The sequence below is a fragment of the Eubalaena glacialis genome, chromosome 18, assembly GCF_028564815.1.
Source record: "Eubalaena glacialis isolate mEubGla1 chromosome 18, mEubGla1.1.hap2.+ XY, whole genome shotgun sequence".
Taxonomy (NCBI): domain Eukaryota; kingdom Metazoa; phylum Chordata; class Mammalia; order Artiodactyla; family Balaenidae; genus Eubalaena; species Eubalaena glacialis.
The window spans coordinates 4,972,768-4,989,680 of record NC_083733.1 but is presented as its reverse complement, the minus strand read 5'-3'; the positions used below and the strand labels follow the sequence as shown (position 1 = coordinate 4,989,680).

General features: G+C 52.1%; 1 protein-coding gene across 1 annotated transcript in view; it reads right to left on the bottom strand.

Annotated features, from left to right (window-relative positions):
* SLC38A8 (solute carrier family 38 member 8) overlaps positions 1-9,145 on the bottom strand; it is a 33,792-nt gene extending 24,647 nt beyond the window's left edge. Inside the window, exons 1-2 of the mRNA XM_061173989.1 lie at positions 8,957-9,145; positions 4,402-4,600 (exon numbers count right to left, since the gene is read on the bottom strand). Of these exons, the coding sequence (XP_061029972.1) occupies positions 4,402-4,600; positions 8,957-9,145 (388 nt within the window). The remainder of the gene's footprint in view (positions 1-4,401; positions 4,601-8,956) is intronic.
* Between the last annotated feature and the right edge of the window lie 7,768 nt (positions 9,146-16,913).

Here is a 16,913-nt window from a genome sequence, read left to right as displayed (position 1 = left end):
GATATTCCTCTCGTGTGATATTTATTCTAGATGAAGCATTAAGATTGCTACTAGAGGTGTATCACTGGACTTCCCTGGTGGCGCAGTGGTTAAGAATCCGCCTGCCAATGCAGGGGACATGGTTCAATCCCTGGCCCAGGAAGATCCCACATGCCGCAGAGCAACTAAGCCTGTGTGCCACAGCTACTGAGCCCGCATGCCACAACTACTGAGCCCGCATGCCGCAACTACTGAGCCCGCATGCCACAACTACTGAAGCCTGCACGCCGAGAGCCCATGCTCCGCAACAAGAGAAGCCACCACAATGAGAAGGCTGCACACTGCAACGAAGAGTAGCCCCTGCACACTGCAACTAGAGGAAGCCCGCGCAGCAACGAAGACCCAATGCAACCAAAAATAAATTAATTAATTTAAAAAAAAGCTTTGGTAAAGAACGAATTTGACACCAATGTCCCCACGTCTCAGTTCACTTAGTAACAGAGCACCAGCCCTCCTGGCTTGACGGGAATTGTTACAGAAAACATTTCAAAAGATATTTCTAGGGTCTTTCTGTGATGCTCAAACTTTCCGCTTGTCTGTGATTCAAGCTGCTTCTCCTCAATCTCAATACTTAAACCTTCACTGAGAAAATAGTAGTCCTCCAAAATGTACTTAACTATTATTACTATTACCATTAATTTTAGAAGAATGTAGAGAAAATAGTTGGAGTTGACTAGGAGAATAAATATAAAAATATATACAAAAGGAAAATTCTGACTGCTTTGTTAGTAGAACTCACAAGATTAAAACCTACACAGGTCTCTTCAGATCTTAAAGGATTTTCTTCTAAAGGGTGGTTTCAGTGCTTAATATATATATAAATCATGTTCTTCACTACAACACAGTAATGTAAAATTATCAGAATTTACTATTGCAAGATTGATATGAGCCTGAGAGTCAAGTCCACTAAAGAAGTTTGTTTTCCTTGCATTCATGCCAAATCAGCTACAGTGAAATTATCCACCGGTCTAAGCAGCTGGTTCTGTGCAGCCCGGAGAACATGTGGCGAAATTCTCTCCTTCACAGGGTGCAGGTTCACTGTGTCTCTCACACCCAGGTGGTTTGTAAAGACTCTCTGTTTCTGGTAGCTTTAAATTAGAGGTGCTCTTAGCACCAAAGGAGAATGAGAGATATGTAATATTAAACTCTTATGTATTTTTCCTGTGTAGCCCTTGCTTTTATTATCTACCTGGGACTTTATGCTCTGGGTTTCACTCACTTATCCATAAAAAACAATATTATGCAGAGACCACGGTTTATGCAACTGAAACGTAAAATCATGCAGGTAACTTACAGAAGTGTATCAACCCAAGAAAATTTTGAACCTCAGAATTCCTGAGTACTATAGTCGTTGAAAGATATTTGCTCTTGGCTTTCAGAATTTAGAGAAACCAGTTACAGATATCAATTTAATAGGGGCTCAGATGTGGAATTATGTGCACGACACTATGCTGGGTTTTATGAACGAGTCACAAAATGAGTATGTACTCGTTATATGGCCATTACTTTCAGCTAATTAAAATTTTTTCTAGCATTTACTTTAGCAAATTTTTTTCGGACATTTCTTTTGGGCATCATACTTAAATGTAATATGTCATTTAATCTAATTCTCATAATACTATTTTGTGAGGCTATTATTCACGCAAGAATATAAAGGTGGCGAAAAAGGTTAAACAACTCACCAGATGCCTTAGTTTGTAAGATAAAAGGTGTTCAGTGAAGTGCATGTACCCATTGAGTCTGTGCTTTTAGCTATGACAATGTTCTACTACTTTCAAGGCCCTGACCGTTGGGTAGGAAAGGCAAGAACAAAGAGGCCAAACTAAAATATAGATAAAACAAATCTCATAAAATGAGAAAATGGAGTGGAAGCATTGATAAGGAGCAATTAATTTGGTATTAGGTAGGATGGGTTGAGGAAGACTCGAGAGAAATCAATCTTTTGTGCTTGGTCTTGAGGTGTGAATACTATTTCCATTGCTAAAAACGTTGTACTGACAGCAATATTGGTTGAGGACAGGACTCAAGGAGAGGGAGAAATTCAAAGGGTATTGCAGTCTGATAATGGCATGACCAAAGACGTCAGGAAATAAAATTTACACATGGCTCCTTCCAGGAATGATAAGTAAGCAGGAATGGATACGTAGAGACAGAGGGGCCATACAAAAATATTTTGCCCAGTGGTTTATTTTGTTCAGTGGTTTTGGAGGTGCTGAATGCTGAGTTAAAGCATAAGCAACACATTTTTGAAAGGCCTTTTTGTAATTCAGTTGTGTGTATCTCAATGACCACAATAAATAGAATCAAAAGCAATAGGTGACTAGGTTTTAATTTTTGGAAACTTTTCCCTCTATTTTAGGGAATTCCCTGCTGTAGAGACAACCTGAGAAAGAAGGTGAGAGAGTGAGAAAAATTAAGACATGAGTAATCTGGTAGCACCTGAAACAAGAGTGGGTGCATTCCTAATGCTCCAAGTACTAGGGACCTTGATGATTATGTATGACATTATCAGTTAATGTTTTCCCTTTTGAATTTTCGCATGAAATTTTTGGTGTTACATTTCACTTCTTCGAACAGAGGTAAATTCCTCCACTTCCATCCTGTTCTCTAGAGCTAAAACTATGGCCCTATGCTTATGACTGGAGAAGAATGTCTACCTTTTACACCACTTTTATATGTTAAACAAATTGATTATTTCATATTCATTTTGTTCAAACAAAGCCCAAAGCTAATAGTAGGATTTAGATTAATTCTGAACTAATACCTCTTCAAAATCATTTGAAGTTAGTTTGATAAATATTTAGACATCTAGCTTCTCAGAACCACCAAATATGGCCTAAGTGTATAATACCTATCCTTTGAGTTATCTTCATCAGTTATTTTTATAATCATTTTTATTGCTTTGTTTTGTACCTGCTGAAAGAGAATAAAAGTCATATTCAAAATGAAAAAAACAAAAACAAAAAACAAAACCAAAAAAACAAGCAACCCAATCAAAAAATGGGCAGAAGACCTAAATAGACATTTCTCCAAAGAGGACATACGGATGGCCGAGAAGCACATGAAAAGCTGCTCAACATCACTAATTATTAGAGAAATGCAAATCAAAACTACAATGAGGTATCACCTTACACTGGTTAGAATGGGTATCATCAGAAAATCTACAAGCAACAAATGCTGGAGAGGGTGTGGAGAAAAGGGAACCCTCTTGCACTGTTGGTGGGAATGTAAATTGATACAGCCACTATGGAGAACAGTATGAAGGTTCCTTAAAAAACTAAAAATAGAATTACCATATGACCCAGCAATCCCACTACTGGGCGTATACCCACGGAAAACCATAATTCAAAAAGACACATGCACCCCAATGTTCATTGCAGCACTATTTACAATAACCAGGTCATGGAAGCAACCTAAATGCCCATCGACAGACGAATGGATAAAGAAGATGTGGCACATATATACAATGGAGTATTACTCAGCCATAAAAAGGAACGAAACTGGGTCATACGTAGAGACATGGATGGATCTAGAGACTGTCATACAGAGTGAAGTAAGTCAGAAAGAGAAAAACAAATATCGTATACTAACGCATATATGTGGAACCTAGAAAAATGGTACAGATGAACCAGTTTGCAGGGCAGAAACAGAGACACAGATGTAGAGAACAAACGTATGGACACCAAGGGGGGAAAGTGGCGGGGGGTGGTGGTGGTGGTGGGATGAATTGGGAGGTTGGGATTGACATGTGTCCACTGATGTGTATAAAATGGATGACTAATAAGAACCTGCTGTATAAAAAAATTTTAAAAAGAAACCAAAAAGGCATCTAGAAAACTCCCAAATACTTGGAAATTGAATCACACAATTCTAAACATCCCATGAGTCAAATAAGAAATCATACCAAAAATTAGCAAAGGATTGAACGGAATAAAAGTGAAATCAGAACATATCAAAATCGGTCAGATGCAGCCAAAGAAGTGCTTAGAGGGAAATTGTTAGTGGGGGGACTAGAGGCCAAGGCAGCATGGGGCTGAGCGTCTTCGACGTCCCCAAATTCAAGGTGTTACTGCTTCTCTCTCACAGGGGTGTCCTTGCAGTTGGTGCCACCTCCCTGTCTGTAAAATGAGTCCCCACTGGACACCCCAGCACAGCTCCCTCCAGCTCCTTGACTCTCACCGTGGTGGTAATTACTAACCCTACATCTCCCTTCGCCACGACGTTAGGAGCTGGGAGTGGTCTCGGCCTCCGCTGCTTGCCAAGGGCCCGAGCCCGACGTCCACATCCTGTTCATCCACCAGGAGCTCGGGAGACCTGAGCTCCACACCCGGGGTCGCCCCTGACTCCAGGGCAGGTACTTACACTTCTCCAGCTGGTCCCCGATCACCCTGAGGAAGGCCACGGAGATCATGAGCAGGTTGACGATGAAGCAGGCCTCGCACAGCTTCCTGATGGTGGGGCCACACAGCCCTCCGACCACGCCCTGGTAGGTGGCCTGGCCGCTGACGGAGGCGGCATAGCCCAGGATGACCAGCCCACTGATCAGGAAGACCAGGGAGACCTGCAGAACAGGACCATGGGGCCAGGCGTGCCCACAACCGCCCCCCAGGATGCTGATACCACTCCCTCCCGGTCTCACCTGCAGAGGCCACGGCTGCCTACAGCCTAGGGCCTCTACCTGACAAGCCACCAGCCCCCTCCCTTGAAACCAGAGCTGCAAAGCAGGTGGATTCTAGAGGCCGCGCTGGCTCTACGTCTGTGAATCTGGGGTTCCCACCACTCCACACCAGTTGGACAAATGAGGTATCAGAAACCCAGAGTTTAAATTACTTTCCTAAGGTCACATGCGTTGCAGGTGAAGAGCCGTAAAGCATGGTGGTTAGGAAGCAGGCATACTTGGGTTCAATTCCAACTCTGCCACTCACCTGCTCTGTGGCATGAGGCCCACCATCAACCTCTGTTTTCCCATCTGTGAAATGGGGATGATACCATCTACCTTACTGGAGGGTTGTGATGCATTTGCTTTAAACAAAGCACGTAACTCACTCAGCTCAGTGCCTGGCACGTGGTAACTGCTCAAGAAATGATGGTCATTCTTATTCTCCAGACTCCCTCTCCAGTGCTCTGTTGGAATTTTTTCCAACACTGAAAAATTTTCAAACATCTAGGAAAGTTGGAAGAATTTTACAATGAACGCCATGTACCCACTACCTAGATTCTACTAGGAGCAGGTCACTTTGCTTATTTTATCACACCTCTACCATGCGTCCATGTGTCCATCTAAACTTGGGGGTACATTTCAAGGCAAGTTGTGGATATTAATTAGCATACTTCCCCCTAAAGATTTGGGTGTGCATATCGTTAATTAGAGCTTGATATTTGTTTACAGTCCTTCTCCCTTGTAAGATAAAATTTACACAGTGAAACGCACAAAGTCTTAAGTGTATATCAGTATATCATTGGAAGGGGTATAACCAACGTACATGTGCAACCTAAACCCCTACCAAGACACAAAATGTTACCACGTCCCCGAAGTTCCCTCCTGTCCCTTCCCAGTCACTTTCTGTCCCCGTGCCCAGAAAAAAAACACTCTAAAATTTTTCTGCTTTTATCCATTTTCTTATCTGGCTTTCCACTGAGTGGTAACGTTTGTGAGGGCCAGCCCTATCGGGCACATCGGTAAAATTTATTCCTATTTTTGCCAAGTGCTATTTCACTGTGTGGATAGAATCACAATTGGTTGATCCAGTCCCCTGTTGCCAGACATCTGGGCTGTTCTTCGTTTTGGGCTACTATGAAGGAAGAGCTGAGCATTCTAGAATAAGTCATTCTGAGGACCCACGTTTCCTTCTCCTGGACACACACCTAGGAGTGGAATTCCTGGGTGTCAGGGGAGATGTGTGCTCAACTCTGGCAATTTCTTACAAACTGCTTTCCGAATCATCTGCGCCACTCGACAACCCCCCCTTCCCCCCGCCCCGCCTCAACTGATGCATTTCAGACCCACTTGCCCCACGTAGTTAAATGTTTTTGAGCCTCTCCAGGATGGACGGCTACCTGTGCCTAAGCTGGACCTGGTCTCCACGGCGAAACTCCCCTCCCACATTTCTATGGAAGAGAACAATGCAGGAGCTGTGAGGTGCTCAGCCAAGAAGCCCGGGGAGAGCCAGCATGGCCGTCCGTCTTCAGACACAGTTCGTGCCCCTGAACAGCAGACTCGTTCTTACGCCAGCAGCCAAAACTAGGGCTGCTGAAGGGAACATCTAACTGGAGGAACATGCACGCTCCCTCCAGCCCCTCGACCTCTGCCCGTGCCGGTTCCTCTGCCTGGACCACCACCACCCCACCTCCACCACTGTCCCTCACCTGGGGAGCCCCTACTCTTCCCCCCTCCTCTCCAAGGTCACCTCCTCCAGGAAGCCTCCCCACACTTCACCCCCAAGGTGGGCTCAACCCTCCGTTTCTGCCAGAACCACACCTTTCGTGGGCCCACTTTTTTCCCCGTGGTGGGTCGAATCCCCCAAAAGGTTTGTCTACATCCCAATCTCCAGAACCTGTGAAAGGGACTTACTGGCAGCCATCTTTGCAGATGCAAATAATGAACACGTAATTAAATGAAAAAGGGTCTTTGCAGGTGAAATTAAGGATCTTGAGATGAGGTCATTCTGGATGAGCCAAGTGGGCCTTAAATCCAATGATAAGTGTCCTAATAAGAGACAGAAGACGAGGAGACACAGAGAAAACCATGTGGCGATGGGGCAGAGATTGGAGTGACGTGGCCACAAGCCAAGGAATGCCTGGAGCCCCCAGGAGCTGGAGAGGCGGGAAGGACCCTGCCGACACCTCGATTCGGACTTGCGGTCTCCAGGACTGGGAGAGAATACACTTCTGTTGTTTTACGCTGCCCAGGTTGTGGTCCTCGGGTCCAGGGGCCTGAGGCTACATACTCACAACTGTGCATACAGCGTGAGGATCCTTGCCTCTCTCATCCACCAGACTCTGAGCTCCATGGACACTGGGATCGTGTCTTTTTTGCTTACCATTTAGCCCCAGAAAAGCACCCAGAACATAGCAGGTGCTTCGTAGGTATTTGGGGATGAAAGGAAGGGAAGGCGGGTGGGGGGTCAGGCTGAGCCTCTGCCAGTGAAGGTGCATCTCTGCTAACACAGTGAGCTGTCCACGCAGGAGTGGCTGACCCTCAAGACGGTCCCTGAGCCTCTTAGCATCCAGTCAGCAAAAAGCCCTTACAGCCCCTCGCCAGGCACGCCTCTCTTTGGAGCCAAGGAGGGTGCAGGTTCGTTAATTTCATTAACCCTCCAGTGCTCATGGGGCCATTAGAGACCTAAAACCTCACACCACTGACCTCCCAGTAGCAGGGATGTTCAAACATTCCTCCCGTCCGAGGGGAGGCCTTGTAACTGGGGACAGGGCAGAAGTCTCACTGGCTAAGACGAGGGGAGAGTCAGGAAATGATGGGGGAGTTGCTGATTACCAGACTGACTTCTTCCCTTGTCGGGAGTTTCCATTTATTCATATTTGGGGTCCTCTCTCCTGAAGCCTGTCTGCCTGCTCAAGATGGGATCTTTAGACCATCCTGTGCTAACAACAAGCCACCCCAGCAGCATCCGTGCTACCCGGGAGCCTGTCAGAGATGCACGATCTCAGGCCCACCCAAACCTGGGCAGTCAGCATCCGTACTCCCGAAAGGTGCCGGGAGACCCCGCACGGAGCCTGGGGAGCGGCGCGCCACGTCCCTGCCTCAGCCCTGCCTGGCGTCCTCGGACTGGTCCGTCTGTGCCTGACCACGGACCCCCACGCGGGCCCCATCCGCTCTATCGCTGACCCTTTGTGGCTAGAGGTCGGGCTCCCTGTTCCGAAAGCGCGGCCTCTCTGCCGCACACATCCCAACACCGCTCTGTTGCCCGTCACGTGCACCTGAACGAGCTGGGGCTCAGCGCCGCCTTGGAGGGGGCTTCTCTGCCCCCCTCCCGCTCCCATAGATGTCATCCCACTCGTCACGCTGCCCACCATCTGACACTGTCTCATTCGACTTCTTGAATCTTGTCTGAGTTCCCTATTAGAACAAGCTTCACAAGGACGGAGACCACACTGTCTCAGCCACCCGGCGCCAGACAGGCGCTCAGCCAGCACGGGGGTGGCACGGGTTACACCGGACACTGCACAGGGCAGCATCTGGCAGCTTCCAGAAGGACAAGAAAGGCCCCGTGGGCCCACCAATGGGGCCATTATCAGCCAGCTGCCAGAAAAAAGCATTTGAGATGATGCCCGTCAAAGAGCTTACCACGAAATGCCTGATTCCTATCAGCTCAAGGAAAAGACTGCTAATAAAATGAAGCTGTGCTAATCAGCAGCTCTTTTTCCGCTGAGGACGGTCAGGCCCTGGAACTTTCTGGGAAGGGAGAGAGTTCAGGCTCCACACGCAGCCAGCAGAACTGGCCAAACACCGCTGACACCGTGCAGGTTGGGGGCGTCACAGCGGCCTCCGTCCTGACCTGCCCACGGGATTTGGGCTTTCGCTGTGGAGCCGAGACCGGGAGGCAAGAGAAGTCAATCAGTGGCTTGGACACAGCGCCTCCCCAGCTGAAAGGCCAGGTTCATTGGCTACAGGTGTTGAGCGCTCCGCAGGGTCCGCGCCTCTACCTCCCCCTCCCCCTACACCCTGCCTGGCTGTAGGGCCCTCAGCCGCATAGAGGATGCTCTCCGCCGGGGTCTACAGGGGGATTCCCTTCTCCCTTCGTGAGCTGAGCAGGATGGAAAACCAAAAGCCACAGGAGTAATTTTGGAGACAGGCAGCTCTGCAAAAGCAATGCCCAGGGCTCTAGCTAGAAAAATAAAATTAAGCTCCTACCTGCCCCCGGAGAACCCCCCCACCCCAAAATGCTCCCCAGGGGCTTACCAGCTCCACTAGGAAAGCGGGGGCCACCCCACCCGCCTTGTGGAAGGCCCATGGGAAGTTGAGCAGACCGGCGCCCAGCGCGGACTTCAGGAGAATGAAGACAGCGCCCAGTGAGGACAGACTGGGGCGGGCGGCCGTGGGGACTGGCTTTTCCGAAAGGCCTCTGTCTCCTGGGGTCTGTCCCTCCATGGCTAGAAGCAGCAGAGGGGCAGAGAGAGGGGGTGGTCCCGGCACCGTCTTCCCAGTTCACAGTATCCTTCTCCAGCTGGGCTGCGTCTCTCCTCGATCCAGCCAGAGCCAAGACGTCTGTCTCGACCACCCCAGCCTCCATACCCCTCTTCCCGAGCATCTGCTCCCCCTTTCCAAAGCGTTATGCAACCACCTGCCCCATGACTTCTGGTCCTCACGCCTTTCCCCTCAACCAACGCTGCCTCCCCAACTTTCAACCTTGTTTATGGGCACTCTTGCCCTCCCACCCAGTTTCTCTTCCAAATCCCCAACTCCTTCCTCCCCATGGCTGTTCTCACCCACCCACCCACCTCCAGGCCAACTTCCACAGCGAAGGGGCTCCAGCCCCTGGTCCTTACCACCAAGTCCAATCTTCAAGGTGACAGACAGTCCTGGGCCATCAGGGACGGGGACTCAGGCTCACTTCAGAGGACCCAGAGGGGTGGGAGGAAGGCTTTAGCTCCACCGGGGTGGGCAAATGAGTCATGAATTATGAGAGCCCTAGAGAGCACGTGCTGGGGTCACGTCCCCGAACCTAGGAGGACACGGGCAAGAGGTCAGGCCCATCCGTCCCAAGAACTTGTAGCTTCTGAGACTGCTGGCCTGAGCACGGGAGTCTTAAGACTCCCGGGGGCGGGGCCTTCCCGGCCGCCCCGAGGGTTAGAGGGAGCTCAGCTGGGAGAGATCAGGGAGGCTGCGCCCATCTCACCATCTCCAACGCCTCCTCCCGGGATGCCTCCCAGGCCCCCTACCCCCATCTGTCACCTGCTAGGGGCGCCGAGCCTAGTTTCCCATCTGCAGAAGGGGGTCCGTGTGCCCTCCTCGGGGGGCTGTAGACTCACGCATGCAAAGGCCCAGGCCGTCAGCAGGTGCTTCCTGGAGAGGCTCCCCAGGCGAACGAGCACGTGAATCACCTGGGGTCTTGTTAACAGGCAGATGCTGATTCGTCCCACCTTGGGTGGAGCCGAGATGCCACGTTTCTCACGAGCTCTGCGGAGGCGAATGCTGCTGGTCCCCGGACCACACTTTGAGACCACCTCTCCGACCCGATACAGTCGGCTAGGATGGCAGAATCCTGGAAACGGTCCCAACCCGGAAAACGCAGCCCCGTGAAGGTCGGATCTTGAATTCAGAGGTGAACCTGTTTATTCCTGGCGCCCAGGATCAAATCCCCCCGAGATCATGTTAAAACACCGAGTGTGGGATCCGTCACCAGCGTTTCTGACTCAGGGGGTCCGGGGCCCCTTCCTGAGAACTGCTGCTGTTAAGTTAGACACGTTCAACGCCTCCCCCAATCAGTCCTTCTCCGTCGAGATCAGCACCAAAGGCTTTGCTCGTGTGGTCTCAAGCCCCTGACCGTGCCACCTCGCTGCAGCGGCTCCGTTTATACTTTGCGGGCTCCCGGAGCTGGACGGCGTCGCGGGCTGCAGTTCAGCTGCGACCACGTGAGCGGTGCTCACCGTGACCCAGGACTTGCAGCAAGTGCTCCCCACGTCCTCACTCTGAATCCCGAGGGCTGTCACCCTCGGTGTCCTCACCCTGTCACCCGAGGGCAGTCCGTAGAGCGCAGGGCTCCCGCGGGTGGGGAAAGAGGCTCAAAACGTGAGCGCTGGCCAGGGCCAGGGCCGGAAATCAGCCCCGCGTGTGTGTCATCTCAAAGCCAGCAGTGTCACGCTGGCTCCTGCACCCGCCCGGTCCCTGATGGTGCCCGATGGGAGCGGACGCGTAAGGGAGGGAATGAATGGGTGAGCAGACGGCAGGATGTGAGGGGCTGGGGCGCACCCCTCCGGAATTCACATGGCTCTCTCCCCCCACATCCACCCCGAGGCAGTGAGAAAGGAGATCAAGGGCCCTCAGAGCGGCCTGGCTTTGTACTCCTTAATCTCGGCTCTGGGCGCCCGGGGCACCCCCCTGTCCCGCCTGGGTCCCTCATTAGCTGCCCATTAACGTGCATGACTTAGAAATTGGCCACTGGGCTGTGAAATTCCACTCAATGGGGAAAACCTCTTAATTCTGAGGGGCTTTGATTTGCACTCTGCCCAGTCTCAGGGCTGTGTGACCTTTCCCGGGGAGGAGAGGTGCCCCTTGGGGCCCCATCTGTGTGGGTGGGCAGCCCTGGTGGCACATGGGGCTCAGCCCAGCGCCCCGCACACGGCCCCGCGTCGCCCCCCAGGGGAGCACCGTCAAGGGATGTTCCAGGGTCCCTCCTTTCCGCCTCCACAGAGTACTAGTCACCTGTCAGGTTGGGAACTTCAGGGAGAAAGTGACCTCAGCTCATTTCCGCAAACCTTTGTCTCACCCTTTAGAAAGTTCTGGAAGACAGACCAGGGCAGGGGTCGGGGGGTGGGGTGGTCTCAGCAACCAGAGTGCCTAGGACTGAGATCCAGGCCTCACTGGGGTCCCCTGCGAAATGGTGGTAACAGCCCCTGTCTGCCCCGCAGGGCCCTTAGGAGGACCCAGTGAGAAGAGGGTTACTGCTGTTGAAATACGCACGGGGCAAATCCCATCATCTGTATATGTCTGCGTTTTTACCTCTGCCTGCTTCTGAGCTTCTAGGACAATGCTGTGAACCTGGGCTGCACAACACCCGAGGGACCCTTCAAACTGCCGGCGCCAGGCCCACCCTCAGAGCTTCGGATGAAGCTGGTCTGGACGGGCCAGGCACCAGGTTTTCTATAAAGCTCCCCAAGAGGTGTTCACGTGCCGTGAGGAGGAGGAGGTCAGCCCTGTGTGCCTGGGCTCACAGCCCCCCCTCAGCCGCAGCTTTGGGCCCCGGCTTGGCCCTCAGAAGCAAGGGAGTGTGCGTGTGACTGGGAGGGCGGGCAAGTGCGCAAACCTCAAGTCCGCCTCAGCGGAGGCCAGGGCCTCGGGGCATCTGTGGGATCAGGAGGGAAGAGGCACAGTGCTCTGAGGCCTGGGCAGCCTGGGCAGCCTGGGCAGGGAGGGGAGGCGGGCAAAGGTGATGGGGAATAGGCACGGGAATCCGGAAGCACACAGCAGAGGACGGCGCCAGCTACCGCCTGCTGAGACGGGGTGGAGATCCAACAAGGGCTTGAGGGATGAAACTAGCTGGCACTCCTGAGAGTATTTTCTTGTTTCTAGTTTCATATTTTGATCCCAATAAGCAAATACCACCTGTGTGCCAGCTGTCAAGGCAGCCACAGGCCAAAGACTGTTAACTGAATCTGCAAGATATTCCCTCAGGGGGCGCACAGAACGACACACATGGTTAACATTCAGAACTTTTAGGGGTTTTGCCTAGGACAAGGTCAAGCAGGGATTGCTTCGTCTTTTCTTCAGCTTTGTGCCCTGGCTTGGCCCTCACAAGGCGGCTTAATAAATGAAAGGTGGAGTGAACCAGACACTGAAGGAATGAAGCCTCAGGTCTGCAGATACAGGAGCTCGTGGACTTCTCAGGGCGACAGTTAACCTCTGCGGGAAACGGCGCCAGCGCGGGGACAGGAACCCAGTGTGGTCGGTGGGCTGGCTGGCGGCTCCCAAAGATGTCCTCACCCTCGTCCCAGAACTTACGGCTGTGTCACCTGGCCAAAGGGACTCTGCAGATGAGAGCACGTCCAGACCTTGAGACGGGGCGAGTATCCTGGGTGGTCTGGGTGAGCCCTCATCACCATCACAGCGTCCCGAGAACAGGGACACAGCGGGGTCAGAGGGCAGAGACGTGCGGACAGAAGCAGAGGGTGGAGGGGTGTGCACTGCGGGTGGCGGAGGGGCCCCCAGCCAAGGGGTGCGGGCGCCTCCAGAAGCTGGAGAAGGCCTGGCAATCACTTCTTGCCTGGAGCCTCCAGAGGGAACCAGCCCTGAGTTTAGCCCCACGAGACTGATTTTGGACTTCCAACCTCCAGAACTGCAGGGAATAAATGTGCTGTTTCTGGCCACTGCTTCCTGGTAACTGGTTATAGTGGCAGCAGGAAACGGACAGACCCAGCATCCCGAGTTCTGGTGGTCAGGCACCTCTGAGAGGCTGGAGGCCCATGGCGTCCCCCACCCCCGACCCCCAAGCTCAACAGCAGGGGTCTTTTCTCAGCAGCAGAGCAGAGGTTGGGGGCCTCCAGGTGACACACAGCCCAAGGGCACAGGCCTTGCTGTCCCCTCCCTCTTTTGAAGGGCTGGTGCCCTGAGTCATGATCCGGAGTCCCACTCTGGGTGAAGGAAAAGAAAGCTGCACCTTGGAGTGGGAAGTGAACGGGAGCATCTTCAAACAGTCTTAACGCTGACCCTCCTACACCCACTGCACCCAAAGGAAGAGGCACCCGGGAGGCGTCAGCGGCCAGACTGGAGGCTGAGTCACAGGGCAGCGGGTGGGCGCCCAGCCCTGCAGGGTCTTCGTCACCTGGATCCTGACCCCCACATCCATGTTGACGTGTGGTCTGGGGGGCCAGAGAGCCTCTCCCCGTCTCCGAGCTGGGGGCTCCCACCTGGCCTGTTCACAAAAATCCTCTGGGGAGATTTGTGTGGGGTTTTCTGGTAAAATTACATGAAATTCACCATTTTAGCCAAAGTGTACAGTTCAGTGTCATTGCATGCACTCACAATGCTGTGCAACTGTCACCACTGCTTAGTTCCAGAACATTTTCAACACCCCAACACGTCCCCACTAGCGGTCACTCCCCATGCTCCCCTCCCCCAGCCCGAAGCAACACTAACCTGCCTCCTGTCTCTGGATTTGCCTGTTCGGGACACTTCACCCAGATGGAACCCTACACCATGAGTGTAACGTCTGCGAGGTCCCTCCACGCTACAGCGTGATCAGCGCTTTGTTCCCTTTAGGGCTGACTAGCATCCCACTGTCCGGACGGTCCGCCTGCTGTCATCCATTCATCCATTTGATGGGCACTTGGGTAGTTTCCACCTTTTGGCTACTGTGACTAACGCGGCTATGAACTTTCACGTACAAGTTTTTGTTTGAACACCTGTTTTCAGTTCCTTTGGGTCTACACCTAGGAGTGGAATAGCTGGGTTGTATGGTCATTCTGTTTACCTTGGGGAGCTTCTAAAACAGGTTTCTAGGTTCTTCCCAAGGAGCATATGATTTAGTAAGTCTACAGCAAGGCCCAGGAATCTATGTTTACGACACTCACCTGCTCTGCCCTCATGTCACCAGCAAATTAAACCAACATTCTGCGTGTTAATATCCTCTTAACGGCACCACCGTTAAAAAAAAAAAAAAAAAAATCAGAAGTTTTTTTTCTCTGAAAACTTCTACTTACTCTACATATGACAGTCCTTAACTCACTTCATTTTGTAGCCAGTGAACCTAAGTAGCACCCCCATTATTACCAGCAAGTGGGCATCCTTCCCACCATAAGAAAAGGGGTAGCAGTCTGGCATCGGGGGCTCAGAGCTCAGGCCCAGGCCAGACCTGGGCTGGAACGCTGGTCCCACCTCGGTTTTCTCATCTGAGAAATGGTGGTGGGAGCATCACGGGACCGCTGAGACCCCCAGATCCCACAGTGCACGCAGACCTTGCCAACACCAGGCCAGCGGTGCGCCCAGCAGAGGTAGCACGGTTGTTCCAGGGCAGGTTCACCGAGCACAGACCTGTTCTGGTGGGAGGTCCTCAGGGTCCTCACTCCCGGGCACCGGAGGGCTAAGTGCACGTGCAGGGAAGACCCTAGCTAGACCCATCTGCCGACACAGGGCGGGGCTAAGGGTGGGCAGCTGCAGGTGCCCTGCTGCCCTTATTTCTGGCCCATCTCCACGCAGTCAGGGTGCTGCCTGGCTAGATGAGCACGGTTAGGGACCAGCCCTGGGGCCCAACCTCCATGCCTGGCCCCTCGGGGACCCCAGGGCCCCCGAGGACTCCCAGGCCTACCTGTGGTTGTGCTGGGGTGGCTCCTCCTGTTTTTGGTTTTTAAAGGAAATAGAGCTGTTCCCTAGAACAATGAGAGCTCACGCCAGGGCATGAAAAGGAATCTTCAAAGCAGTGAGTAGGCCTTAGGCACATCTGTCACCGCGAAGGGACCCACCACTGGGACAGGTGACATAACTGAGCACTGGCTCTGCATCCGGCCCAGGGCTGTACGATATCAGAGAAGGCCCATGGACAGCAACTGGCCAGGTGGGAACTGGATGGACCCCAGGCGGTCTGAGTCTACAGCCAGGGCCCTGGATGGTGACACCCTCTCTGGAATGTTCCCCCCAGGTGGACCTGGGTATCCCACCGCAACACCCGACAAGACCTCCCTTCTTGGACAGGGCAGCACACAGCAGACCCCGTCGACTGGTCCTCCGGAGAGCTGATGCCCTTTCTGCGTACGCTCGCCTCACTGAAGCCCTCTCTCAAGCTCAGTCTCACTGCTCCTTCACCACCCCCCTCCTCCCTGACTCTGTCCCAAGGCATGCAGCTCCCAATGGTACCATTCTGGCTGGCAGACAGGAAAGGATCCACACATCTGTGACCGAGCTGTTCACGGCAGGCAGGTCCTGTGCCTTCGGTGCTGCTCTGATGCTCCCTTCACGCTGGGCTGCTGCTGACCGTCACCTGTATATGACCCCCATGCAGGGTTCCCTCTGGAGCGGCAGGAACCACAGGGCCCTACAGCTCTCGGTACCTTAACAACTCTCCTGTGTTGTCGACCTGGCCTCAGCGTGTGGCCTGGGCGTCCATACTTGTCCATCTCTGTCCTCGTCCTGTCCCAACTACATGACCCTACAAATGCCCACATCCAGAGGACACACGTGTGCACCGAGGCTGCTGTAAGAGCACTCGAGGCTGGGCCAGGGGCTCCACCAGCTAAAGGGGAAGCTGGTCTCTGGAGAACAAGTGGGGCAGTGACCAGCCTCAGCACGGGGAAGGGACGGGAGCAGGAGAGCTGGTCCCCAAAGCAAGTAACACGTGTAGATGCAGACCTCGAAGGCTGGGCGAGGGATCCTCCCAGCAAGTGGGAACAGGAGACCCCAGGTCCAAGCTCCATCCTTAGGGCACAAGGTATCCAAGTCCCCAAAGAGGCGAACCCAACGCCTGCAGCCAATGTGGAGATGTGGAGACCAGGTGCCCAGCTCAATGCTTTGAGGTCTAGAACTTCATTTCACAACCACACGGCTGCAGCGTTAGGATGGCCTTACGATGGAGCTGGAGAAACTCTCTGGTTGACAAACAATTTCTCTAATTCAATCATTTGCCAACATTAAAACTGGGAGATGCCCCAACCAAAAGACACAGACTGACCGAATGGATACAAAAACAAGACCCATATATATGCTGTCTACAAGAGACCCACCTCAGACCTAGGGACACATACAGACTGAAAGTGAGGGGATGGAGAAAGATATTCCATGCAAATGGAAATCAAAAGAAACCTGGAGTAGCAATACTCATGTCAGATAAAATAGACTTTAAAATAAAGGCTACTACAAGAGACAAGGAAGGACATTATATAATGATCAAGGGATCAATCCAAGAAGAAGATATAACAATTGTAAATATCTATGCACCCAACATAGGAGCACCTCAATATACAAGGCAAATGCTAACAGCCATAAAAGGGGAAATTGACAGTAACACAATAATAGTAGGAGACTTTAACACCCCACTTACACCAATGGACAGATCATCCAAACAGAAAATAAATAAGGAAAGACAAGCTTTAAATGACACATTAGCCCAGATGGACTTAACTGATATTTATAGGACATTCCATCCAAAACCAACAGAATACACTTTCTTCTCAAGCACACATGGAACATTCTCTAGGATAGGTCACATCTT